The sequence below is a fragment of the Mastomys coucha genome, unplaced genomic scaffold (assembly GCF_008632895.1).
Source record: "Mastomys coucha isolate ucsf_1 unplaced genomic scaffold, UCSF_Mcou_1 pScaffold4, whole genome shotgun sequence".
NCBI lineage: Eukaryota > Metazoa > Chordata > Mammalia > Rodentia > Muridae > Mastomys > Mastomys coucha.
The window spans coordinates 41448336-41475582 of NW_022196910.1; the positions used below are offsets into that span (position 1 = coordinate 41448336).

Sequence of the window (27247 nt, forward strand, 5' to 3'; positions counted from 1 at the left end):
CATTGGACTGAACATGGGGTACCTAATAGAGGAGTTAAAGGACTGAGGGACTTGAGGGGATTTGCAACCTCATAGGAAGAACAACAATATCAACCAACCAGGCCCCTCAGAACTCCCAGAGACTAAGCCATCAACAAAGAAGTACATATGACTCCAGCTGCATATGTAGCAGAGGATGGCCTTGTCATGCACCAATGGAAGGAGAGGTCCTTGGTCCTATGAAGTCTCCATAAATGCCCCAGTATAGGGAAATCGAGGGCGAGGAGGTAGGTGTGGTTGTGTGGGTGGAAGAACACCCTCATAGAAGCAGAGGGAGGGAGGATGTGATAGGGGGTTTCTGGATGGGAGGAAAACCAGGAAAGGGGATAGCATTTGAAATGTAAATAAAGAAAATATTCAATAAAAAAGATTATAAGTTTAAAAAAAGAGAAAATAGATTTATTGTTGTGAAAATATTATTGATGATACAAACTAGCAATTAATAGCAAAGGTTACTTTAAATAATAGAAAAAGGGAGGTACAGCTGAAAGGGGAGCTTTGAGTAAATTCATCTCTGCTTATTGGCCCAGTTCCATATTTTCACGTTTCAGAAAAGACATTTTAGTAGACAGTATTAACTGGTCAATAGCAGATGTAAACTGAACATAAGCAGCAGACAGATAAAGATGACTATCTAATGAATAAGCAGGAGAACAATGGGTATGAGTCAATAAAGCCAGTGTATTAAAATTAAAAACAAACAAATAAGCCCCCCAATAAAAACAAAACAAAAAACAAAAAATAGAATCACCTACAGAGTGCCAAAGTGAAGATATGCTTATCTCACCTAATATTCACTGAGACTACTGTGGGGCTTCCCATAAATATGGGACCCATGTTTATTCTATTTTTGATAATTTCCTATAACTATTTTCTAACATGAGTGCTGGCTCTGTAGGGCAAGTACTAATTAAGAAATACATAGATGTGATATGGGTGGACATTGTATATCTGTGTGTGTGTGTGTGTGTGTGTGTGTGTGTGTACATAATCTGTTTCTGGAGATGCATTTGTATATTATATAAAATTTATGAGCTATCAAGCACATTATAAATATGGAAATACATGTGTGTGTTCTGATTATCTTTTCTAAGAATATCCCTATATATGGCTTGGTAGCACGCTTTCTTACTTCATGGTCATGGCAATAAATGGTTATCTATATAAAGCACTGTACATTAGATTCAATGACTCGTCAAGCAGAGTCAGTTTGTACATTCCTGACCAATTCTTAGAAAAAGAAAAATCCAGAGGCATTGAAAAGCATGGTTTGAGTACTGCTTATGAGCCATGATTATGTATATTTTATGTTCTGTTGTTATTGGAAACTGTTCTTGAGATCCTGGGAGTCTGACAGTCTGATGGATGCAAGAAAACCTATTAAAAAGCAATCTGAAATGCATTTCAGGTGAAATCATTTCTACCAAAGTGAAGATGACTTCATTTATCCTAAAGATATAATTAGAATGGAGACTGAATTGTTTTTTCTCTTTATATAATATATTACAAATATATACCTCCTTGTTCTAGTGTTGACATATGTATTTCCTTTTAAAACCTTCATGTCAGAAAGAGTGCTTCTCCTTCCATGAACCTCTACACTCTGTATATTCACAGCTCTTCAAACAGGCTCTCAAAAAAAAAAAAAAGCAGAAGCACAATGAAACACATAAGAGGGGTTATTTTTCTTAGCTTTGTCTGCATGTCAGACAATTAAGACAGTAAGACAGTGATGAATTACATGTTACTGTACAAAAATTATTATCAGAAGCAAAATTTGAATTTGCTCTGCTTAAGATAAATAGACAAATTTCTTCACTTAGAAAAATTCATTTTTTTTTTCGGTCAGGAAAGTATTAAAATTTCATGTTGAACATATAGATTCAATTTTTACTGAATAACTTAAAGTCATACCATAGAAAACATTTATTTGCTAAACTAACATAAGGTTATTTATTTGGCAAATGCTTTAGAACTCATGTTTACTAAGAGACCAGTACCCTTTTTATTCCCAAATCATAAAATATTGAAAGAAAAGATATGCTTCCAAATGGATCATGCTATGTATGTCTGGTCTAACAGTTTTAAGTAAAGAAGCATTTCTATTAAGGAAATATGTTTATTAGGAGTAATCCTACAATGTAATTTTTAATTATTTGATAAATTCAGCCTTGGTCAGACAGCCAAACATAAAATCTCAAAGATAAAATTGATGTTACTGTTTAAGTAACTTAAAATGTGTGAAATCATAATGATAATGTCTTTGTTTTACAGTACTTAATTGTCAAAAAAAATTAAAATGCAAAAGAGAATAAATTATAGCCGTGAAAGACTGCCCATATACTAATATATGTCAATATACAAGTGTCATTTTAAAAAGCTAATGTGAAATGAACATTATGCAATACTGTATAGAATAAAAACTAGAATAAAACGTTTGGGAAGAAATCCCTCAGAAAAACTAGTTTACACTTGAGAAATGACAGTTTAAAAACATCTATTTGAAATTAAAGGTAAAACAAAGAATTTCTAATGAGTTCTCACCCAGTAGGTTATGTACTACATGAAGGCGATGGCAGATATGTACATAAGAGCAAATTAAATCCCTTGAGCCTTGCAGGGACGATTAGCAGGAAATAAATGCTCTGCACATTTGAGGCAGGTGTTCTTAACTCCACTATTATCTTTTCTACAAAACACTTTGCTCTTTCATTTACTTACATGACATAAGAAAAATGTGTGCCATTAGAAGCAAGTTGACCTATACAGAAGCAAGTCAAAGCAGTTAGCTCAGACCATGCCTACGCACAGCAGGGCCATTTGAAACATAACTTCAAGTAAATTAAGCACTGCAGTTCATCTACAGTTTTACCCAGAAAGAGAGGAATTTTTCTGATCCCTTTGATAAGAAATTGAAAAGTTCAGGCTAACCTAATAACTCTTCCACACACAGAGACAGGTTCAACTCCATTGTTGTGAGACACTGGGGAAGAGCTTGGCAACCTACTCTCTGTTAATGGCTCACTGGGTGAGTGTCAGTTAATTACTTGTAGTTTAAAGCCCTCACAAAGGTAGAATTGATGTGATGAAAATATTCTTAGAGATCACAGGAAGTAACCTTGGTAATAAAAGAGTGATAAGACAAAACACACCAATTATCACTTATCAAACAAGCCAATAACAATGAAACTGGGAGAGATGTAAATATTCAAATCTCCCATGGTCTCTATGGATAGACAATGCCTCGAGCTTGACAGAGGCAGAGAAGTGATGAATTCACATCATGGACAGCTTAAGTTTCCAGTTTTGAGGACCCACTAATATTAGTAATTCATTATACAAACTAATGGCTTTTAGCCTTCATCTGTTCACTGATCAACTAGAAGTAATACCATTTCAAGGGGTTATCATATGAACTGATACCTATAGAGTGTCTGGCGTTTAATAAAAACCTGAGCAAACTGAAGTCTTCTTTTTCTACTTTGCTACTGCATCAGGATTTGAACTAGGAATCACAGAAAAACTGCTAAAGCTAGTTTTATATATATTATTTATATACATTAAATTGTATACATCAAATATATTGATATAATTATATATTGATTATATTATATTCAATGTAAATTTACAAACTTTTATTCAATTATATTCAATATGATTTTTATAAATCAAGTAAATTAATATCTATCAAAAATATATTCAATACAAATGTCTTTAAAGTATGGATTGTAAAGTCTAAGCAAAAAAAAATCACAAGATAGAAAGTACTTAAATAACTTAAAAAAAAACTTAAAAAAAATTTAAAAAACTTAAAACTTAAAAAAGACTTAAAGTATCCAATGATGCATAAATCAATCCTTAACATGAGAACCTGCTTTTAACTTTTTTAAAGATTTTGTTAAAGCTTTGTAACTTTTCTTCCCAAAACTTTAAAATAAAATTTCATGACTGAAGTTGAAAACAAAAGCTGATACAGTATACGTTTATTCGACTTTTATTATTGAATCCATCCCAAAATAAAATAAAATATTTTATTTTAAAACTTGCTAATTAGTTCAAAGCAGTTGGAATTGAGGGACAATTTTATATAAAATAAAACTCGAAATTTCAGCATAGTTCATGAGGATTTGAAGAAATTATTGCCTAAGAATTGCTGAATTTGCTTGAGAGCATGAGTGATTTACTTAGAGTCAGCAAACAAAGCTAGCATCATTTTTTTGCAAATGTGAGATACCTTTACAAGTAGATTAAAGAATCAGGAAAAGCTAGAAGAAGCTGAGGAGGAGGGTGGCCCTATAAGAAGACCATTAGTATCAACTAACCTGGACTCCTGAGATCTCTCAGACACTGGACCACCAACCAGGCAGCATACACCAGCTGATATAAGGCCCTCAACACTTATGTAGTAGAGGACTGCCAGGTCTGTCTGTTCTCAGTCAGAGAAGATGCACCCAACCCTCAGAAGGCTGGAGGCCCCAGGGAGTAGAGAGGTCTGATAGGGTGGGACAGGGGACATCCTTGTGGAGACAGTGGGAGTAGGAAGGAGGTAGGGGATGGACTGCAAAGTCTGGACTGTAAAAAAAGATTTTCAAAAATATTTCTGATAATTAACAACATCGCTAAACTGCACAAACAGCTTTTCTCAAGAATGAATTCTGTCCCAGTTTTGATTCCAATTATTATTGTTTAAATTTTATGGTGTTATTATAATTTCAAGATGGTTTGCACTTATAAAATATTAGCATTATAAAATCAAACAGTGCAATTTACCTAGAAGTTTCAGAATTTGTATGGAAATAGTTGGGCTTCATATCCAAAGCTTATCAAACTGTTCTTCCATTGCATGCGATTCTGCATTCACTCCAACTGGTTCATGAGTTCATTTTACATATGAACAAATTAAATATATTTTCTACCATCTTCCTTTCACTCACCATATGCCCAGGTAAATAAAATCTATTCACTCTTTTTGCTTTTCTTGGTTGAATTCTTAACTTACATAACTATTGGTATCAAATGATAATTCAGCCATGATCTCTGATAAATGATAATATGTCACAGAAATCTTGTTTGTTTTCTCATCATCTGTCTTTTGACTACCCTATGTGGCATTCTTCTGTAAGTTACAGGATAGTTCATCAAAATAGCTGAGCTACATTTTCCATCCTCCTAGAAGACAATTCTTAAAATATTTAATTAGTGAATTTGAAGTAAGTGTGATATTGTATGCTTCATTATCACTTATCTATGGCATCTAATTCGGTGCTGCGATTCCACAGAAATATTTTTTTCACAACTTACTCTCCACAGACTTGTATGTTCTACTGAATATTGTTTTCAGTTATCTAGATGACATAGCCTTCTCCTTGCATTCTGACCATCTGTAGATGCTATCTCTTCCCACTATCAGAAGTAGGTGTTGAAAGTAAAGCACAGTATCACAGTCTGAAGGCTTCATCTAAACTGTGTTCAGTAACAGATCTGCAATAGCACATTAATCAATATTGTAAGTTCTGTGTCCCTATATTTGACTACTTATACTTACTAAAGTAAATTGTGATTAACATGTACATCCCATAGTTTGAAATCATACAGATTTGAAATATAAATGTTAAGAATGATATATTAGTTGTGACTGTGTTCAGTCATATATTTTGATCTTGTGAAGTCTCTAGCTAATGAGATAGATATGAAGCAAAAACACTGCTGTAGGTTAGTTGTAGACAATCTAAGTAGACGAATGTAGGCTGTATCAGAACTGGAGTTTTAAAGACATGGATGGCTGGTCTCAGCTTCATTTCATCTTCATGGAGAAGTCAAAGATGCAGTGTGGTTTTGTGAAGAATCAAATCAGCATGTATAAAAGTTACTGGTTATGGAATAAATTTTTGAAATTTGTGGCATACCATTCATAACCTTGTAATATTTTAGTTATATGTATTAGCTGAGTGTCATAAAATCCCATTATTTCACAATTACCTTAAAATCATATAAAACACAGGAAATTAAGGCGCAGCAAAAGTACATGCTAGTGAATTTCAAGAAGCACATGTGCTTCTTGAAGGCCTTCTAAGTTTGAAATCATGTTATTTTTGAAACATCAAAGACTTTAAGGAAATTAATGAGAAAATGTATAAAAATTGGTAAAACATTATATTTACATGTTACATGAAGAAAATAATACCCAAAATGGCAAATAATCTAGAATTTTCTAATTAAAACAATGTTTTGCTGTTATACATATAATAAGAAAGGAACTTTTGAGACTAGACCATGGACACTTTCAAAACATTGTTATTTCATGTAGATAATTGATTTGTAAAACACACAAGAGAGAAAGGTAGAAACTCTAAGTAGAAAATATAATTTTATAGCTACATTTTACAGAATATTCCAAGAGATATCATTGGTTTTTTTATTATTTTGAAAATATTACTTATTTGAATACTAAAAAGAAACTTTAAAGCCTGATATAATTTAAACATCGGAAAGGTTCAATAACTGAAAAAATGTGTAGCACAAAACTGCCATCTCAATGCCGTTGGTACCACTAGATTGTTGAACAAGTTTTGTATGAGGTATAGACATTGCACATAATTATACACTGAGGATTTAGATTATAGCTAAACCAGTTGTGTTCAAGGCCACTAAAGCACTGAAAGAGGATTATGACTCTCAACAATGGGGGGGGGAAACTAAGAAAGCCCCTCACACTCAAAGTTGGAAGTGACAACTCACTCAGAATGAAAAGCACAGTCCCCAACCCAAAGGATTTTCAATACTTCAGGGAGCAAACCAAGACACCCATGTCTGCCACTCTGGGCAGGTCTGCTCTATGAATGAATTCACCAGTGCTATAATAGAAATTTCGGGTCTTCATGGCTGTAGACTAGTTATGAGGGTTATATGTTAAAACTTGCTCACTTTCAGTAAGTGACTTAAATCTCAGACTTCACATTAAGTATGACCAGGACTCTTTCATACAACATAGCACATGAAATTCATGTATTTTAATAGAATAATGTGTTGAAAATTGTAGCTGTAAGAAACAAACATTAATTGTTTACATGATAAGGTTCAGATTTGGTTTTTATGTAGTCTATGGATTGGGAAGTTGCTTCTTGTTTCTACAAACAAAAATAATTCTATGACCTCTATTTTATAAATGACTCTTTTCTAGCATTGAATGACAGTATCTGGAACTGTGACAATTGGAAGAGTTGAACATCACAGGAAAACCAAAAAAGGTTACACAATGCTTGACTCAATAGAATAGTTGTATAAGTATTTTACAAGGTTAAACTTGATATGTTTACTCTGAAGCAGGGACCTGGCCTATTGGGTGCGAGAAGCACTGAAATCTAATTGTGTTACACACAGCCATAGAGACAGCTCTTCAAAATTCCTATGTAGAACAGGGTTGTTAATTCCCAAAGGCTCTGTACAGTAACACAGCATAAAATCAACTTTGTGTCTTAAGGGGGGGGGCACAACCGGCATTAAAGGTCATTAAATACTAATAGACCTGTTGAGGTATGGTTGCTTAATGAAGGATAGGAACACTGTACACATAAACATCAACACACAGAGAGAATTTAACTCTGCAGTAGCGAAACTAAGAAAGACCGTGAAGCTATACAGAAACACTTTCTTAGCAGTGAACATTCTAAGTTTACACAAAATTGTCTTATGCAGTAGAAATGTTGACCAACACAATTACAGAAAATGTCAAATGGTTGTCACTGACTTAAAAGAATTTGCAGAGTGGTTAGTTTACATGTATATTTTGTTAGAATTCAGTTTCATGTGGTAGAATTGATCATTCTTCGGGACATAGACAACAAAAAAAAAAAGCACTTGAGAAAGCAAGATATATAAAGCAGGAATGTTGAGATAAACTCCTTGAAGCCTTTTCCAGGTGTCCACACATTTATAAAAAAGAGTTTAAATTTCCTTTGATCTGAAGAGATTCTTCGAACAAGTGCATGTACAACATACTCTATATATACGGAGCTTCCTTATGTACATAATGTATATGTACATACTATCTATACATCTTTGCAAGTGTATACACAGCTTTGACTCAAAGAAAATGAGTTAGCAACACAGTAATCATTGCCAGACAATCCAAGTGCTGAAACAATCCACACAGATTGCTTAGAGATCTGTTATATCTCTCCTGTTGTCCATGGCTGAGAACAGAATTCCCTTCTGAAGTGGTTTTTTACTTTCGCTGCAACACTGATTGTCATAGGTAATCTTTGTGCTTTTGCATAATGCCCATTCTGGATGTACACATATAATGTTCACATACAATATTGGACATGTTAAATAAGCATGCCGGAACATGGGCAGGACCATATATCCATGCAGAGAATATTCTGAATAGGATTTCCCAAACTGACAGCAATATCAACATGCACCACTATCATACTTGGTCCTGAACAGTAGGGAATGTACAGGTGGAGTAACCAGGGCAAGTGTCACTTGCAAGAGTTTCTTTACAGAGGAATATCCAGTAGAAACACAAATGTAGAGTCAATGAACAAGAAAAATAGCCCCCAACAAATGAAAAACAAAAACAAAAAGAAAATCTTCCCTCATGATAGCACTGACATTCTGGCTAGCCTCCTCATTCCACAGAAAGCAGGTCCTCCTACAAAGTTCTAGGGTGAGTTCTCTATAAGTGATGGATATTAGTGTCTCAGGGCTTTTCCCAGCCACTGGAAGAGCTCATCTTGGTAAAGCCTTTTCCAGCGCACATTGGCTTCCACGGTTTCCACGGCTCTTGAGAAAGAAGCAGATGCTACCCCATCATAGGACTTCATGAAGTTCTTTAGCTGGAAATAGAAAGATGAACATGGTGAATCTGTGTGTATTCGTATTAATTATGTAGAACATACATGGATAAGATGCATCTGAGATGAAGTGTCACATGGAAACCTAGGAGAAACTTGAATGAGCCCTCTAGCTCTACTTGCTAGCTCCACATGACATTTAAAATGTCATGCTCATAAGCCCTGCATTCTCGTCTTCTACTGCCTTTGTTGGGTAGAGCTAATGCCCCTGGTTTGCTGGTTATGATGACATCACTTTCCTGAGTTACTTTGCGGGAACTAGAAGGCTGCCATCTGTTTAACCTACCGGGTTCACTTGGGAGTAAGCAGATGTCTTCCTTATGACTTTTTGATATTTCAGGACCAATATCTCTCCATCATAGACCATGTTAACACTGACATTTTCTGAACAGGGATCCTATGAAAAGCTATGAAGATTAATTCTGAATGAACAATATACTGATCACCTTTAATCACTGTTCTTTAACTTAAGGCACCTTGTCTGCCTCCTGCATCTGTAACCTCCCCTACCCTGTGCTCATATTTTTGGGTTTGAGACACATTTCTCCATCTCTCCACATGTGGCCTCTGTACAGGTAATCTCCTTTTCTCTATAAAAACAAATCTTTTTGTTTCACTGATCAACATAATGTTCTCTCATTACCTGGGCTGGATGACTAACATAATCATGATCCAAAGTAAATATACTAATGTGGAATGAGTTTGAAATAAAAATTAACAGTTCAGGGCATGGAAAGTATGCAAGAATCAGAAGATAATGCAGCAAAATAGCATGCTCCAGATAAGACATGCTATCACAAACCTACAGAAGTTCCAGTTACTGGCAGCTTGCCTATAAGATACTAGCCATCCGTCAGTCACAGATGGAGGGGTGCTCATTAGACCCTTCACCATACTACTTGGTTACTGATAGATTTGTGAATTCGGTCACTATTTTTAGTTGCCCTGCCCCCTTAACCTCCAGCTACTCCATCAAGCTCTAGTGAAAAGTTTCAAAGCTAAGTCACACAGTTGGCCTTTGCTAAACTCACAAAACTAAACCAAACAGGCATTGGGTATAGGGAAGAAAGTTGTAGAAAAGAGAGGACTAGACAGGTTAGAAAGAGAGAATAAAGGGTCAGGAGTAAGAGTAACCATACATGTGTAATGTTGTGAGAAACACATTTAATTAGTCAAAAAAAAAACCAAGCATATTTAAAACAATAGGTTGTATCTACAATATGATGTGGTTTACTCTGAAATGTGTAGAAAAAGCAGTAAGGCAATGCAGTTTCACTAATTTCAAAATTGTTCATTAACAGACATCTGTAGAAGAGACAAATCTTGTGTTCGAGGCCTTGAGTGAAAGTGTATTTTGATATGAGCGCAGACCCCCAAGATCAATTGGCCCATGGTAAATGGGCCAAGCTATTACCCGTGTGAGACTGGCTCAAGTGGGATGGCAAAGCTTTCCTGGGAAGTGTAAATATGAGTGTTTGTGCAAGATTAATTGTGTGCATATATTAGAGACGGTAGCATCCTCCTGGATGTTTACCACCTGAGACCATTCCAGTGTGGAGAACTTGTACTGAGACCAGCTGACCCCTCCCCATTTGCTGTGCCTTAATAAACCTGCTGAGGTTCCAGGTGGTGATTGTGATGGAGAATCCCTTCAGATCCCACCTTCACTGTGTGTGTGTGTGTGTGTGTGTGTGTGTGTGTGTCTATCCTTTTGTTATTACTTTGCTGTCCCTGGCCAGAGTTCCAGGACTCAAGTTACACAGAATGCAGCAGACAAAATTAGAAAAATTAATTTATCTGTTCAAAATAGGTTGGTGGTGCGGCTTCAACAACCAGGTCTAATTACAAGTCACATCCACCATAGCAAAGAATCTTCACAAATTACTATAACACTAAAGGGTCATTTTACTACTTAAATAGAGAAAAGTGTTAGTCATGATCTAAGAGGAAGTAGTATTAGATGTAAACTATCTTCAGTGTCAAAGGAACTGGATGGTAGAACACAGAATTGGTGCTTCACAAAATGAGTGATTAATGAATTCACAAACAACCTGACAGATTTAGAAACATTAGATATTTAGGATAAGGAAGGATATTAGGGATTTAGAACTATTGGATCATTTAGAATAAAGAAGAAATATTGTTTCATTTAGTCGGAGAATTTGAGCACTAAAGTTTAAAATTTTAAGTGCTTTGCCATGATTCTTACTGGAAGATGTTTTTACTTAGAGCATTCTTACACTCTGAGAAGACTCACTTCTAGATTAAACACTAACACCTGCACTTTTTGTTCTGTATGCTTTAAGAAACTGGCGACCAACCAACAATTACAGTGCTAACAGATAAACGTGAAAAATCAACTCACAGCAAAGTGACATCCTGTGGTGTAATTAGTGTGGGGTGTGATCCCTCACAAAGCGGGTGCCACATGGAGGCTCCGCCAGGAAGGATATTCAGGGCCTCAAGATAAGATCAGGATAGAAAGAGTGAAATGTAGAAGTGTTGAAAATGCAGTTTGTTCTACTTCTCAAAATTAATTTGGATTCTAATTCATGGATATCTTGGTTTCTTTATGATGATAATTTTTGATTACTTGATACTAATGGGCTTTATGAAAGTTTATCATCTGGCAATGTTAGCAAAGGAAAAATATATCACAGGACTGAGTACTTGAGATGGCACTGTGCTGGCTAGCCTTCCGTCAGCACACAAACTAGAGTTATCTGAATAGAGGGAACCTCAATTAAGAAAATACCTCCAAAAGATCCAGCTGTAAGGCATTTATCACTTAGTGATTGACAGGGGAATGCCCAGCCCATTGTAGGTGGTTCCATTCCAGGTCTGGTAGCCCTAGGTTCTATAAGAAAGCAGGCTAAGCAAGCCAGTAAGTACCACTTCTCCACCGGCCTCTGCATCAGCCCCTGCCTCCAGATTCCTGCCCTGTTTGAGTTCATGTCCTGATTTCCTTTGATGAACAGTAATGTGGAAGTGTAAGCCAAATAAATCCTTTCCTCTCCAACTTGCTCTCTGGTCATGGGGTTTCATTGCAGCAACAGGAACCCTAACTAAGACAGACATCAAAATCACTGTATTTTAAAGCAACCATAAGATACCTAAGGCATAACTGAGAGTTATTTTATGGTCCTAAAATTAGTACAGTTGACTAAAATTATATATATTTAAAAAGAGGAAAAAAGAATTGTTTGAGGGTTTTTTGCATATTCTCAACATTTATGATACTGCTCTATACAAATATATACCATATATACTACTTGTATGCACATATACATGCACAGGAAGTGTTTCGGTTATAGGTTGAAATTCATTAATACAATGATACATTTTCATTTACATGGATTCTGATTTAGTTAGTCTATAACTATTTAGCAACAAAAAAGTGCTTTATTTAATTTTGAGTTGTGTGACTTACTACAGAACATGTTATCATAGTATATTTAGTTATATATTGAATGTCAATGAAAAATGTACACACTTGTTTCTAGGCATTCATTGAACATGCCAGATAATGATCAATGGTCCTTTGGAAACTTTCCTTCAGGGAAAGATGATCTAAGTCCCTTCATGCAACAGCTGAACACATGAAGAAAATGCCAAGCCACGGGTTTAAACATGATCTATTACTGACACAATGACAGGAAGTCAGATGATCATGTAAGACAACCTAACCAGCAGATCTCTAGAGCTTCATTTCTCGAATTATGATTGAAGTACGCTAAATCCTTTCCTTGTGAGCTCATCTATCGTGAGGTGACTCATACATTGGAAGAGGAGCTTATTCATCAGAACACATCTGGCACACTTTGCATAGTTGCCATAAATTGGTCTTGTGGCCTGTGTTTCTCAGCACGGATTATGGAAAATGCGTTTTCAGAGCCTTCTCACAAGTCCCTGAGGGTACTGTGGTGTCTGACATAGCTTGTTTGCCAGTGTGGTTCAGCGTAAACAAAGGCTTTTAGCATCCCACCTTGCTTTAGCTCTCAGGCTCACTGGAAGATTTTTCTGCCCCTGTTAGGTTTTATCTTATTGGCTTTTGATATATTTGTTTATGATGCTTTTATTATGAACAAGGTTAGACACTTTTGTAAAATAAAATTTAGTAAAATGGAAGTGTTGTTTGTGCTGTGTGATTTTCTTAGCACAGAATTTCTAGGTGTGTTTATTAATCTATCTTTTAAAAAACCTGTTTAATACTGAGAAATATCTTATTTATCGTTCCATGTATTTCATTTATCCGATGTATCCTTATCATCCTAGACTCCAGCAGCATAACTTATTTTAGGTGTGAATCCCAAAACATAACATAATCTTGAAAACTATAAAACTAAGTAGAATTAGCTATTGGCCTATTATGAGGTAAAGGACTTTACATTAAAGTACTAAACGGCGTCTCTGTGATGGAGAGGAGGCATATTCTTCTACAACAGGTCCGTGTGTTAAGTTCACAGAAGAACCCAGCACATGAGCAAAGTGCTCAGTAGACATTAGCTGGAATGTGACCAAGATCCCTGGGCTTCTGCTAATGTAAAATTAAGAAAGACGGATGGCCTCATGAAGGAATAGCAGCCAAATTACAATGGTGGGGGAGCATCCTCTTGGAAACATGGGGGAAGAGGAGTGGGGTGAAGAATTGTGGGAAGAGGGGCTGGGAGGGGTGCAGTGGCTAGAATGTAAATAAATAAATAAATCATAAAATTTTATTTAAAAAAGTAAACTCCCGTCCTAGGCATTAGAACACTTTGAGGGAAGGAACCATAAAACAGAATATATTTTTCTACTTAATCACGCTGAAGCTGAGAACAGTAATTAAAATATTAAATTATGCTCAACTTTGCAATCCTCTACTATACACATGCTGCCAGAATCATCAGTCCCACTGTGTATAGTCCTTGGTTGGTGGCTGAGTCCCTGGGAGCTCTGAGGGTACTAGTTAGTTCATATTATTGTTCTTCCTAAGGGGCTGCAAACCCTTCAGCTCCTTGGGTCCTTTCTCTAGCTCCTTCATTGGGACTGAACATTAATGGGAGGAGAGGCCCTTGACCCTGTGAAGGTTCTGTGCCCCAGTGTAGGGGAATGCCAGGGCCAATAATTGGGAGAGGGTGGGGTGGCAAACAGGGGGAGTGGGGAGGCAACAGGGGTTTGTTTTTGTTGTTTTTTGATCTGTTTTTTTTCTTTTTTTGAGGAGAAACTGGGAAAGGAGAAATCATATGACATGTAAATAAAGAAAATATCTAATAAAAAAAGTCTATAGTAAATTACATAGTGAGATTGAGTTCAAGCCTAGCCTGGACAACAAAACTCAATTGTATCGCATAGAAAGATGGTTGTAGACCATCTTTCCCCCTATTGTTAGCCTAATAAATAAATATATATTAAACTGAAAAAAAAAAGAAGCAAGCCAACTCCACAAAGCTGTCTTCTGATACCCACAAGAGCCCACACACAAGTGTGCCCCCTAATATACATTGTACATATACATAATAATAACAAGCATAGTTTATTTTAAAAGTTCTAGCAATGGCAGTGTCCTCCAAAAAGTCTCATTCAGTAGCTCTCTTGTGACATACTAGATTGATTATAGTGTTTAATATGCACATCATATTGTTTGTATCCAATATTAACATGGAAGGTTTCTGAAAAAAATATTAAATTATTTTCTCAGGGGACTGGAGAGATGGTTCAGGTATTGAGAGAATATTGTTCTTAGTGTGGCCTAAGACAGATTCCCATCACCTTCTTCAGTCAGCACAAAAAGCCTGTGATTCCATCTCAAATGGCTCCAAAAAAGGGTCTCTGTTTTTTTGGATGCACCTGAACTCACATGCACATACACTCATGAGGACATACACAAATCATATAATTAAACATTTAAAAAATTAAAAATAGTTTTATAAATCACAGATGTGCTGATTCCTTTTGGATCTACAGACTTAGCAGTCATAAGTTGCAACCTCAAAGGGAAGATATTGATCTTGCTTAACACTTTCTGCTTCAGGAAGGGTTATTGATAACACAAATTAAACCCTTGATACATGAAAATAACATTCCCTACTCCTGCAGAAGATGGTTAGGCGGTGAAAGGATGGAGCAGCTTGGGCATAACTGTTAAGCTGGAAAGCAAGCAAGTCCTTAGCCAAGGGGCTCATTGCTCATTCTGCTGAGACCCTGCATTGTTAAGTTGAGTGCTTTGAGGATAATAGAATAAAAGCCATGGTTTAGTCTCATTTTGGAAATCACAAATTTCATGATCAGGGTACCCTGGAATATTTAAATGGCAATTAATTAAAAGATAAAAATTAAATATGTAAGGGAAGTGGATAAAACCAGATGGTTTGCAAGTGAAAAATTTAACTAAATTTTAACATAAGACACGGGTTTTGCAACCTTTGTAATAGCAAACCAGAAATATATGATCAGTAGACAAGGAAAAGAGGGAGGAAGGTGACAGGGAGTGGGGAGGGACTCCACTTCTGTGCTCACATCAATGTTTGTGGGATGTGTGGCTAAATCAACACCATATTTCTTGGTTGTTGAATATTAAGTCATAATATTTAAAGCAATCAGTTTAAAAGGTAGAAACAATGAAAGCAATAATAAACTGCCCATGCCTCCTGTTTCATGTGGATACATAAAAAGTTCTCTTCATTTAGCTTCTTTCATAAAAACAAACAAAAATATTAACAAAAACATTGCAGGATTTCAAAGCTAAGCCTTCAGGGTTGAGGACACACTTAGCAGGGGCAGAGACTGATTTTTACATTGCTAGAATCAGAGCTTTGGCTTAGCACAGTATCTCTGTGACAAATCCAAGCAGAGGAAACGGAGATGCTCTCAGGAAGCTGGGGCATGTTGGACGGTGGGATGGGTGCTAGGTCCAGTGCTTGTAATGGATTACCCCTCAGCAGGAACATCTGTGGAATTATCTTCTGTGAAAACTAATAAATCTAAGCGTCTGTGTTAATGACTAGCTGTGTACTGTGGAAAGCGGAAGAGGAAAAAGTAGCATCAGTTATCATAATCAAGTAAAAGAATATTTTGTTATTTTTTTTCCTGCTTGATTGACTATTCCCATTTAATATCACTCTAGTACAGACAGGAGCTAGTGGAGGGAAATGAGACACCTAGATAGCTCACACATTGAGAGATGTAATAGGGAAAGGAAGAGATAGCTGTTCTAGAACCTGGGCATAAGTTCATTAAAAAGTCAAGCTTATTTCCATTAATAAAATGAACGTGTGATGGATACAAGCTATTGATCTCTGGCAAACTATTACTTTTGATGTATGTTACCAGCTGTGTTCCTTCCTACGAATATGATTTTATTCCATTTAATAGGCTGAATAATCTTTAGCAGGCTATCGTGTCAACATAAGCAATGTGACTTTTTACTGTGAACCTCAGCATCAAGCATGGTCTCTTTCGCCCATGTAGTCATTAGCACAGCTGTAAGTGGACAGTTTATAAACTGAGTTCACAGAATCATTTGAGGAGAAGCTGTCAGTCTGAAGATCTCTGGAATGACTGGTTCCAAACTATGGAATTCATTACATTTGAACACTTTCTACAGTTCTCAGCATTGCTCATAGTCATTCAACACTTAATATGGTAGAAATTTATTTGCAGGTAATGGGTTAAGGAAATGTGTATGTGTGCGTGTGTATGTGTGTGTGTGTACATGTGTGTGTGCACGTGTGTGTGTGTGCGTGTGTGAGTTTACATGTGTGTGCTCATATGAGCATGTACAAGCATGTGTGAATGGGGGATGTGTATGTGATTAGGAGTGTGAAAGGAACTAGTATGTATCTAATGCAAAGAAGTCAAAGTATATCTAATGTTCTATGTTTATATGAGAAAACAGTAATAAGATTTTTACCTCTTTAAGTTCGCCTTCAGTATTAAGAAATTCTGTAACTCCACTGATAAGTTTGGAATTCATGAATAATGCTTCTCCATACCTACAAAGATAAAAGAAAAAAAGGCTTAATGTCTATACCTCGGTAGTAATTTTTATTTTATTTTATTTTATTTGGTTTTATTCGAGACAGGGTTTCTCTTTGTAGCACTGGCTGTCCTGGAACTCACTCTGTAGACTAGGCTGGCCTCTAACTCAGAAAACTGCCTGTCTCTGCCTCCCAAGTGCTGGGATTAAAGGCATGCACCACCACTGCCCGGCCTGGGTAGTAATTTAAACAATCTTTTTATAATGGTTTTTGGAGTCTTTCCCAAGGGTTGCATTTGCCAGAGCTGTCAGTGATCACCAGCTCTCTGGGCAGTACTGGTCAGTCTTCTCAGGAGTGAGAAATGCAAAGAAGCATTTCTTGCTATGGGGTGCTATCAGATCCAGCTGACCTCTGCACAGTGCTTCAAAGAATTCTGACTCTTAGCAACCTTGTCAAAATTCCAGGCTCCTAGGATTAGATGAAAGTACTGCTGTTCTGTTTGCAAGCCAAGACTAGTACACAGAGATCTTGATCATTGTAAGGGAATCATCTCCCAAGAAAGGAAGAAAGGCAAGAGCAGCTCAGGCGAGATCAGCATGTCACACAGATTCTGTGTTCTGTCTAGTCATAATAGATATTGGAATTCTAATTAAGTTGAAGAAAGCAAGGCAAAGTTCACAAAAAGAGTATCAGTTGCTCATATAGTTATTAAAATATCTAGTTATTTATATTTAGCTGTTATATTATATAATTTTTATAGTATGGATAAAATTCCTTGACTTATGATCCATGGATAATGTATGTGTATCTCCATGCATGAAAGCTTTCACTTTAATCTACCTCTACTCTGCTCTGACATTTACTATAGCTTTTATACTCTTAGAACCAAAATAACCAACAGCAGGACTGAGGTTTAGGGATGATGGGCCCAGCAATATTTACTTTATGCTTCCTTTCACTTTCCCAACTTTTGAGGTCTTTTGTACTTTTGCTGCTGACAGACTTAGTTTTATCATCTAAAAGAGGGAATCAAGTGGGAGGATCGCCATGATGAAAAAAGACATCTTAGTCAAAGTGGATGGATAACACTTGAGACTATAAACTACCAGGTATCACGGCATAAACCTGAAATCTGAGCATTCAGGAGACAGAGACAAGGAAAATGCAGCAAGTGTGAGGATAGACTGGTTTGCTTATTGAGTGGGAAGATGGCTAAGAGTACACAGAAGTACTGTCCTAAAGAGGTAAGCAACCAAACAATCACTTACAAGTAAATAGTATGTGCCCGGAAAAGTGGCTCTCCAATTAGACAAAAACAAACCTAAACAAAAACACTTCATTCTCTGGGAGAACCAATTGTTTTCCTTTATACCCTCAGGCAAGGGTGAGGAAGGAATAATCTCTAGCTTTGATTTTATATGGCTGAAGCTCTAGACATGTAAAGAGATAATTCCTGTGTAATGGAACTAGATGTAGTATTGATGAAATGATACACAGAATGGAGAGGTCAACAGCTCTGTGTTGAGACACATCTAGACTGAGTACAGTGTTGTCCAGAGAAAGAAACGACAGGCAGAAATCTGACATAAACAAAGGCAAGGAGGTATCAAACCACATGGTAAGGGGAGAGGACTTTAATTAGTTTGTATCAGAAGACACATATATACTATGGGGCTGGACCAGCCAAAGAACCTTAAGAGGTAAACAAAATATAGATCATGAAGCATTTATGTTCAGTGTGGCACAGAATCATGGAGGATTTTATAGAGGAGAGTTTATTAGTGCCTCTTAGATGGTTGTGGCTATAAAGAAAAGACTTACATGCGAATCTGTAGAGCAGTGAGAAGAACAGAGGCAGAAAGACCAAGACTGTGATAAGCCTACTGGAGAAGAGAAAGGAAAAGAAATAAATGTGCTAAAGAAGTGGTCATAGGAATAGTAAGGAAGCCTTCAAGAAACATTTAAGACAATTGAGAGGACCTTGGATCTAGTGTTATATACGGTGAAAGGAAGGAAGAGGTCTATGTAGACTTTCAGTTGTATGGCTTGAGCAACTGGTGAATAGTTCTCTGAGGAAAGAAAGGGAAAGCATTTCTTACTAAGGAGCAAGAGACAAGTAAAGAAAATTATAGGTTTAGTTTTTAGGTGTACGCCAATAGGACACCCCAGGGGGAATGGCCGCTCTACTACATGATGACATTAGATGAAAAGTGTGGGTTAGAGAACTTCTTCCGAGAGCAACAGAAGCCATGAGAGCACATAACCTAAACCCAGAAGGAACCTGTAAAGTGAGACTTCAGTATCCCAGCCAGCTCTTCCCATGAGCCATAGCAGTCATGAACTGATAGAAAAATAGGAGCTGATAGTAGCACTTCTTGTGAAAATAAACACTAGTGTATTTGTAGACCAAAATCTCAGTCTCTCTCCTGTGAATGGTGGCCATGGGTTCTGAGACAAAACAGACATTCTGAGGGTAAGAGAAATAAATGATATATGTCCTCACATGAGTTTCATTGAACTCCAGTCTATAAAGGTAAAGAGGTGGCTGGTCTGTGCTTCTGAAATCCTTTAAACTGAAATACTCATATGTATTAGTTTCACCTTACTGCTGGTTTACATAACTCATTATAAACACAATGGTGCTCAAGTCCTAAGTTTGCTATCATTCTAAGACACAAACTTAAAAACACAAAAATGTCAACATGCCTTATAGCTACAATCAGTGGTTTCAGACAATAAAGTCTGAAATATAGATAGAAATGATTGTAACTGTGACACGTTCATTCTAATGAACTTGTTATGTAATGATAACTGATAAAGCAATGAAAAAAAGCCACACAACAGTTTTTACATCTGCTTTTAAGAGACCAAATGTTTGGTCTGCTTACTATCTGGGAAAATTTATGTTGAAGAGTAACATGCAGCATTTACATACTCCATAGTAGATTTAATTTAAAATACCACAGAGATTATCAGAGACATAAATTAGCATGTATTATAATATATTTAAATGTTTAATGAAATATTTTCTAAAATTGAAGCTGAAGAATTCTCACCACGAAGCAAGGTATCCTGGGAATTAATTCCACTGCAGCTGGAATAATACAGTGATTTGAGTGATGAATGTGTCTTCTCTGTGTCACTGTCTTATTTTGGTGTTTGACGATACTTACATTTAAAGAGAATGTAAGAGAATTTAAAACAGTTCTGCAAGAGTAAAGTGTCTTGTTGCAATAGCATTTATATGTGATTTATATTTTTTATATAATATATACAGAACATTTAAGGGAAGGACTTTGACTTTATGCAGTTTGGTGAATTTCCAAGCAAAGTTGCTTGGTTAACCATGTCTTACTCTCTCCATGCATTCCCATTCATTAAGGTTATCAATCTTTATTACATGAGGGATGGTAGAGAACTGTTAAAAATCATGGATTTCTAGGAATGGCAACAGCCATCTTTGCTAAGTATTTTAAAGTCTAAATTTTTCATTTGGTTCATAGCCCTAAAAACACCTCGAGTGTCTGTAACTCAAATGTTGGCTTTCATCTCTTCTTTCGGGCATGAATAGATTATTATCTCTACCTGGTATTTAGTATTTTCCATTTGTCTCTGAAAAACTTCCAGGCAAGGTCTCGGCCATGTGGATTTCTGGCTACATGAATTATTACATCAATTGCATCTTGATCCAACACCACCTCAGAATTCAGAGACAGATTTAGAAGCCTATGAGGATAAAAGTGTGGGGAAATATTTAGTCTGAAAACTTAAACACTTTATAATCACAGTTGTTTTTTTAAAAAATCACAATTTCGTGTTATTCTTCAAAAGTACTTGAGTTAAAACTTGCTCAGTGAACAATTATAGAATAATTTCTGTTTAGAAAACACAGATAAGACTAATAGCATGAAATACATTAATTAAACTCCAAGAATATCTATGAGATGGAAAAAAATCACAAATCTTACTTGTTGACATAACTCCCCTCTCAAACTCTTCATACCAAATGTTTGCTTTAACAATGAAATATTTTCATAAACCCACATAAAAGTTAATAAAATAATTAGCCATAAACAATGTTATCTTTCAAGTCAAGTTGCTTTCATACTGTCACCCTGTAGGTAGGGTTCCTTATCTTTAGAATGATTTGTTTTATAGTAACCAATTTCACAGGACCATATATTCAAGGAAACAAAATAACTCTGGAGCACTTTGACTGTAGATGATACGTTCATTGCAAGAGTAACTTGGGTAATTTAATGGACTCACCTACTTAATAAATTCCTGTCATCGCTGCAAGTTAGAGCCTCCAGCAATATCTTTTTCTCAGAAACTGCAGTGGTGGAGTGGAATTTCATCCAAATGAACTCCCAGACATCCTCATCTAGCAGTGACACTCCTGTGCAGTAGACGATGTCTCTTACATTTAGTGGTATTCTAGAGAGGCAACCCATGGTGGGTTTCTGTTAATCAAAAGCTTTGTGGTTTGAAAATAAAGAACAACGTTGCTTTCCTAGAGCCAGCTATTAAAAAGATGATTTGTCAATTGTATTTCTCCTAAAAGAATATAATAGTATATAGCAATATTATTCAAATATATTAGTAACTAGAAAATAAAATTATGTCTTTTACTCTAAAAGGTTTTGAATTTAACTTTTTTATATTCATAAATTTATAATTAAACAAGCTAAAACAAACATTGTTATAGAACCAAAAATTAAATCTTTTATATTTTCAGTAGCATTCATATAATTCCCATCTGAAAGTTTGCTTTCATATTATGTACACTCAGGAAATGAAAAAAAGTAGAGGATGGCAAATTTTGAATAAAATGCAAAATATTTTATTTTAAATTATTTTTAAAAATTCTATTAAGAAAAGTAAAACGTATGTGTAAGGCCTGAGTATAAGTAACTGCATCAATTTTGTGCATGAACCTGGAGAGGTCAGAAGAGGGTGTCAGCTCCCCTGGAACTAGAATTACAGGTTGTGTAACTTGAGCTGGTTTCCTGAAATTGAATTAGAGTCAAGTCTTCAGTAAAAACAGTAAGTACATTTAACTACTGAGCCACCTATCCAGCCAAAGAAACGTTCATGGGGCCAGTAGAGCAGATTAATACCATTAACTTGGTGTTACTATTTCCACATACTAACAAACTGAGCTAACTGGCCACCCTTATTTTTTATCATATTATAATCTAGAACTAATCTCTTAAAACATTAAAAATACAGAGGATCTTAAATGTAATGATAAGCAATAAGACACCACTAACAAAGACCTTTTCCTCTATGTTTATATAGTTATTTTAAAGGGATTGCAAACTATTACTATGAATCCAAAATATAAATTAGAGTGAGAATAATTAGAATGAATTTAGTCAAGTTTGGCAATTTATGAATTATAAATGTATAAGTCAACTTTTACACAGTGGTATTCCACAGTATACCACATTTCTGGGCTCTTTAAAATATGTATCTTGAGAAATATTCAAAAGACTTTTTTTTTAAGTTGAAAAGTATATATCTCTGTTTTGTAATATTTATTAGTCTATTAGTTACATTTCCCATTAATAATTTGAATATGACTATACAGATTGTCTTCTCTAAGTCACATGAAGGAACAAGTTTTTTTAAAGATTCAGAATTTTTATTGTAAAACACTAGTATGGGAAAGCAGAAGCAAACTCTGAAAGGACCGGACTCATTTTCAGTGGCTAAGAAGGGCTGCTTGCAGAATAGCAAACCCTTCCTCTCAGCAGTGTTAGCAAACATTTGTTCATCTGTTAAAAGGCAGAGAAGGGGATAAAGGAGGAGGATGGAGGTACAGTACCACAGGATCACAGAGCTTCACAGCTCTTTGTGAAGGGAATGTAGTTTAATATCTATGTTTAATGCTTATCTCTATGTTTTGTACTTTTATACACGAGATTCTTAGTATGGATGCTGGTTATGTAGCTATGGAAACCCTAACTCATTGGACTCTATTCTCATCTTTTGATCTTTTCCTCAGCCTGCATCCCCATAGAAACTATCAACAAGAGTCTTCCCTCTTCCCTTGTCAAGATTTGGTAACAAAGATATCTTACAGCTCTCTTTATGACCAGCTTGCAACACTGCATACTGAAATTCATAAGGCAATTAGAGCTAGTATGTATTAGAGAAAAAGACTCACTCTTAATAGTCATAATCAAAGATAACCCCAGATGTTGTCAATAAATTGGCACTTATAAAAAAAAAGGCTGGGTCTTCTCCTAAAACTGTTATGAAGTATAGAAGCCAACATTGTATTCCTGTTTGATTTTGGCTAGCATTTTGGAAGCAAACTTTGCAAGTAAATCCTATAAAGTCTAGCATTTCTGTTGAAAGCACAAACTCATCAAATATCAGATACATTACAAACAGTTTACTTTCTAAGAGATATCACTTAAGCTATTAACAGATCAAAGAAAAGATGAGAATAAACCCAATGACTTGGGATTTCCGTGGCTATATAACCTGCATCCATATGAAAATTCCCTGTATAAAAGTACAAAAAATAGAGGTAAAGATAAGTATACATATTAAACTATATTCCCTAGAAATTCCATGAATACTACAACCATTAGCAAAGGCTATTTCATTTATCACTTAGTGAAAACTACTGGCTATATCAGTTAAGCTACACAAATGAACACATGGTTTGACTATGACAACATCTTATAGACTTTCTAAAGAGACATCAGAGGCCAAAAATAGCATTTTGTGAAATGCCATGTTCTGCGCTATTCTTTTTGTAACTTGTGTCTGAATTATTAATTTTGTCTGCATCACATCTGTGTCATCAATTACTTTTTATAGCAGAAAGGACTCTGGGCAGATAAGAGTTATTTTCTAGTATGTATATATAAATGCGGTTTTTTATAAACTTTCTGTATATATCTCCTCTACCTTGTCATCTCAGAGATGAGTGACACCAATGGTTATAACATATCTTTTTTTTTATTAGGTATTTTCATTTACATTTCAAATGATATCTCCTCTCCTGATTACCCCTCTGAAAAAAAAACAAAAACAAAAATAAAAAAACAAACCTGTTTCCTCCCCTTCTCTCCCTGCTCACCAAACCACCCTCTCCTACTTCCTGGCCCTGGCATTTCTCCACACTGGGGCATAGAACCTTCACAGGACCAAGAGCCTCTCCTCCCATTGATGACCAACTAGGCCATCCTCTGTTATACATATGCTGCTGGAGCCATGAGTCTCACCATGTGTGTTCTTTGGTTGATGGTTTAGTCCCTGGGAGCTCTAAGGGTCTCAATGTTTCTTTGTACAAATTTCGTGGGAATCCTTGTATCTTGTATTCTTTGACTTCTTGGACCTAAATGTGTTTTTCGGACAGCTTTCTGGTCTTTTCTCTCTGCTTTTTGCTCATGCATTTGTGCAATGTTCATGTTAGCCTTCTTGACAGTTTTCTGAAAGTTGCTTAAACTTTCTTTACCTTTTCCCATTCCTGTAAGGCTTCTCCTCTGCAGTAATCATTCCTAGTGATCTGCCTATGATTTGCTGACACTTATGCTTGCTTCTATCTCCTGGTGAAACCACAAGTGGATTTTAGTTCAGCTGTTCATTTCCATGCCTTGCTGGTACTTTTAAGTATTTTAATATTTGTTGAAATTCTTACTTTTTCTTCTATTTTGCTTGAGTGAACATACTTACAATGGTAATTTTGCAATAATAAGTAAACAGCCAGGAGGGGTTTCTAGATGTGTCTTTCTTCTTCATTTTCTGCCTTTATTAGCTGTGTGGATTTCTGCACATCACTCCATTTCTCCAAGTCCCAAGAGAAGTTTTGTACAAGAGAAGAATTATACAAACCAGCCTAACTGGATTCTGGAAGGCCTGCACCAACCAGTTCCTTCTCAGACAGTTGTGGCTTTTGTCTGGTGAGCTAGGAGAGAAACTGACATCATCTAAGTGTCTAACCCACTGTCTCCATTCTCTGTTAGGTGTCTAGATCACACCAGATGCATCAGAAGTCCATATCTTGAAAACTGAGAAAACAAATGCTTCTCCCAAAAGGAAGTTAGCAGTGGTAATCGCTATCATTTCTGGTCTGTGCTGAACATTAGGAAAGATCCTCTGTAACTTCTAGTACAAAGCTGTCTCTGACCTCTCAGGTGGCTAACTCTGTCAGATCAGTCAGAACTCCAATAATAGTGAAGTAGATCACTCCAAGAGCAGCATATCTTTCAAAGGTACACCATTGTGTGTTCCTGAGGCTAACTGCTGTGAGATTTTCATGCCAGCATGACCAACATGTAATTCTCTGAGAGTTTATCTGGACATGGATGTTACCTCTAATATCCTTTTGAATTTTACACTTTTAGGCAGTATTTACAATGCTATTTTTCAGAAATACTGGGTGTTAGCAAGACTGGATTTTGAACAAAAACCATTATGCTTACTAGCACAATCAATACAGCATTTATGTGTCTAAAAAGGACATAATTAGCAGTGATTTAAGGATCTACCATGTAGCAAAATTGCCATGTACAGAACAATGAAAAAAAAACCCTTAAAAAACAAATCCATCAATTAATGTTTAGATACAATGATCAATATGCTGAAGAAATATAACTTGAGTGTCCTAGGCAGCCCTTTGAAACGAAAGCTACATAAATGTGAGAATTTCTACGTAGAAATCTGCAGCTGTAGATCAAGATAAATGCTGCATAATATGGATGTACTTTGCAAAACACTGCATGTATACTTTCAATTCTGTAGCAAGCTGTCCATCCCTGTGTACATAGTACATGCATCAAACTTGATGAGGAAGAATGTGAAACACACATATGTTTGAATAGATAATCTAAATCATGAAAAATTATCTTCAGCCTTAGGAAGAAATCCCCAGGTCTCAGGAATAGATTGGCTCAATTAGCAGATACCAGGAGATATCATTGCATGCATCTCCTTCAAGAATTAAGGCAGAGCTGATTAGCCTAAGAATGCTGATTTTTCTAGCAACTCTTCTACCTCATCAGTTCCTCTCTTCCATAGCCCTTCACCAAACAATCAATGTATAGTTCACAAGATCATTTTTACTCATTAGTGAAAAATAAAACAAGATTGGTAAGAACTGAATATGCCAGGGGCCTTCAATTCCCAATGACTTCCATGGTTAATGAAACCCCCCTTTGTTTCTAAATTTGTAAAGATGTTCTAATAACATTTTCGCAAAATGATTGCTCTGGGGACAGTTTAAGATCTCTTTGTATAAACCAAAGTCATTAGGAATAAATGAAAAAGCTCATTTGTTTGTAAAGCATTAGCTAAGAAACCCACAGAACCCATAGTTATGAATGGTACAAATGAGTCCTGTGAGACACTGGATATCAGGATTACAGGGATCAAGGGCCCCTTCCTAGTGAACATGAAAATTGTTTATGAAGATGTGAATATCCCCATGGTCATTTCATTTTAACTGCTGCCTCAGAAGTAAATCTTTTAATGGGGCTTCATCAGCTGGAAGGAAAGCTGTGTTTGACTTTAGGAATTGTATATAAGCAATGACATGAAGCAAGTCTCACCTCTTAACCTGTATGGAAGATGAATGGAGTAATGCTTAACCAAAACAAAATGCTTTTATCTTTGTTAGAGTAGTAACATTGCATAAAGTATTGTCTAATTAGTGTAACTTGTACTATGGTTTTCACTCCATTCTCATTTTAAGTGGAACTATGACAGAGTTCATTTGTGCAATAAAAATTTTGAATGCATGGGTGTTCAGTATATCATTATGGGGCCATTTATTTTCACATTTAAGTGATATATTTAACTTTTTATCCTGCTAAATGCAAAGGCTTGAAGATGAAATGCTTTGGAGGTAGATGCTAAAAATTAAGTAAGAGAAAGAAAATGGCATTTCTCCCAGGTGTTTTGTTTTAAGTTGAGTAAAAAATATAGTAATGGTAGCGTTCCTATGTTGGACCCACTATAACAAAGTACTATAGACCAGATGACTTGTTACAAAGAGTTAATTCTGAAGACTGAAGTTTGTCCTCAGCACAGTAACAATGTCAATTTCAGGTAAGGACCTTTCTTTAAGGACAGGGAATACTTCCTTCTCTTTTATCTTGCTCTGGCAGAATGGGACTGGAAAGCTCTGATCTCTTTTCTAAATAAGATTACACTGTGAGGCCTCTGCTTTGTGATCTAATTAATTCTCAAAGGCCACACCTTCTAACAGTCACTTTTGAAGTTAAGAATTTCCAATAGAAGCTTTGTGGGGAGTATGAAGATTCAGGCCATAAAGGTTCTAAAATGAGATTTAGTCATAGTAATTTGATTTTTTTTTTATTTCTTTATTTATATGCGAATTTCTCCATTCCCAGTTTCCCCTCCAAAAAACAA

General features: G+C 35.9%; 1 protein-coding gene across 4 annotated transcripts in view; it reads right to left on the bottom strand.

Moving 5' to 3' along the window:
- Positions 1-5642: 5642 nt before the first annotated feature.
- Positions 5643-27247, bottom strand: part of Trhde (thyrotropin releasing hormone degrading enzyme) — a 392302-nt gene continuing 370697 nt past the window's right edge. For 2 of the 4 annotated variants that reach the window (XM_031350072.1, XM_031350069.1), the window contains exons 16-20: positions 21125-21292; positions 20441-20581; positions 16789-16870; positions 8737-8879; positions 5643-5904 (exon numbers count right to left, since the gene is read on the bottom strand). In XM_031350072.1, the coding sequence (XP_031205932.1) occupies positions 5856-5904; positions 8737-8879; positions 16789-16870; positions 20441-20581; positions 21125-21292 (583 nt within the window). In that variant the 3' untranslated portion in view covers positions 5643-5855. Of the gene's footprint in view, positions 5905-6319; positions 8880-16788; positions 16871-20440; positions 20582-21124; positions 21293-27247 lie in introns of those variants that run through there. The other 2 variants (XM_031350071.1, XM_031350070.1) reach the window with 2 other exon arrangements.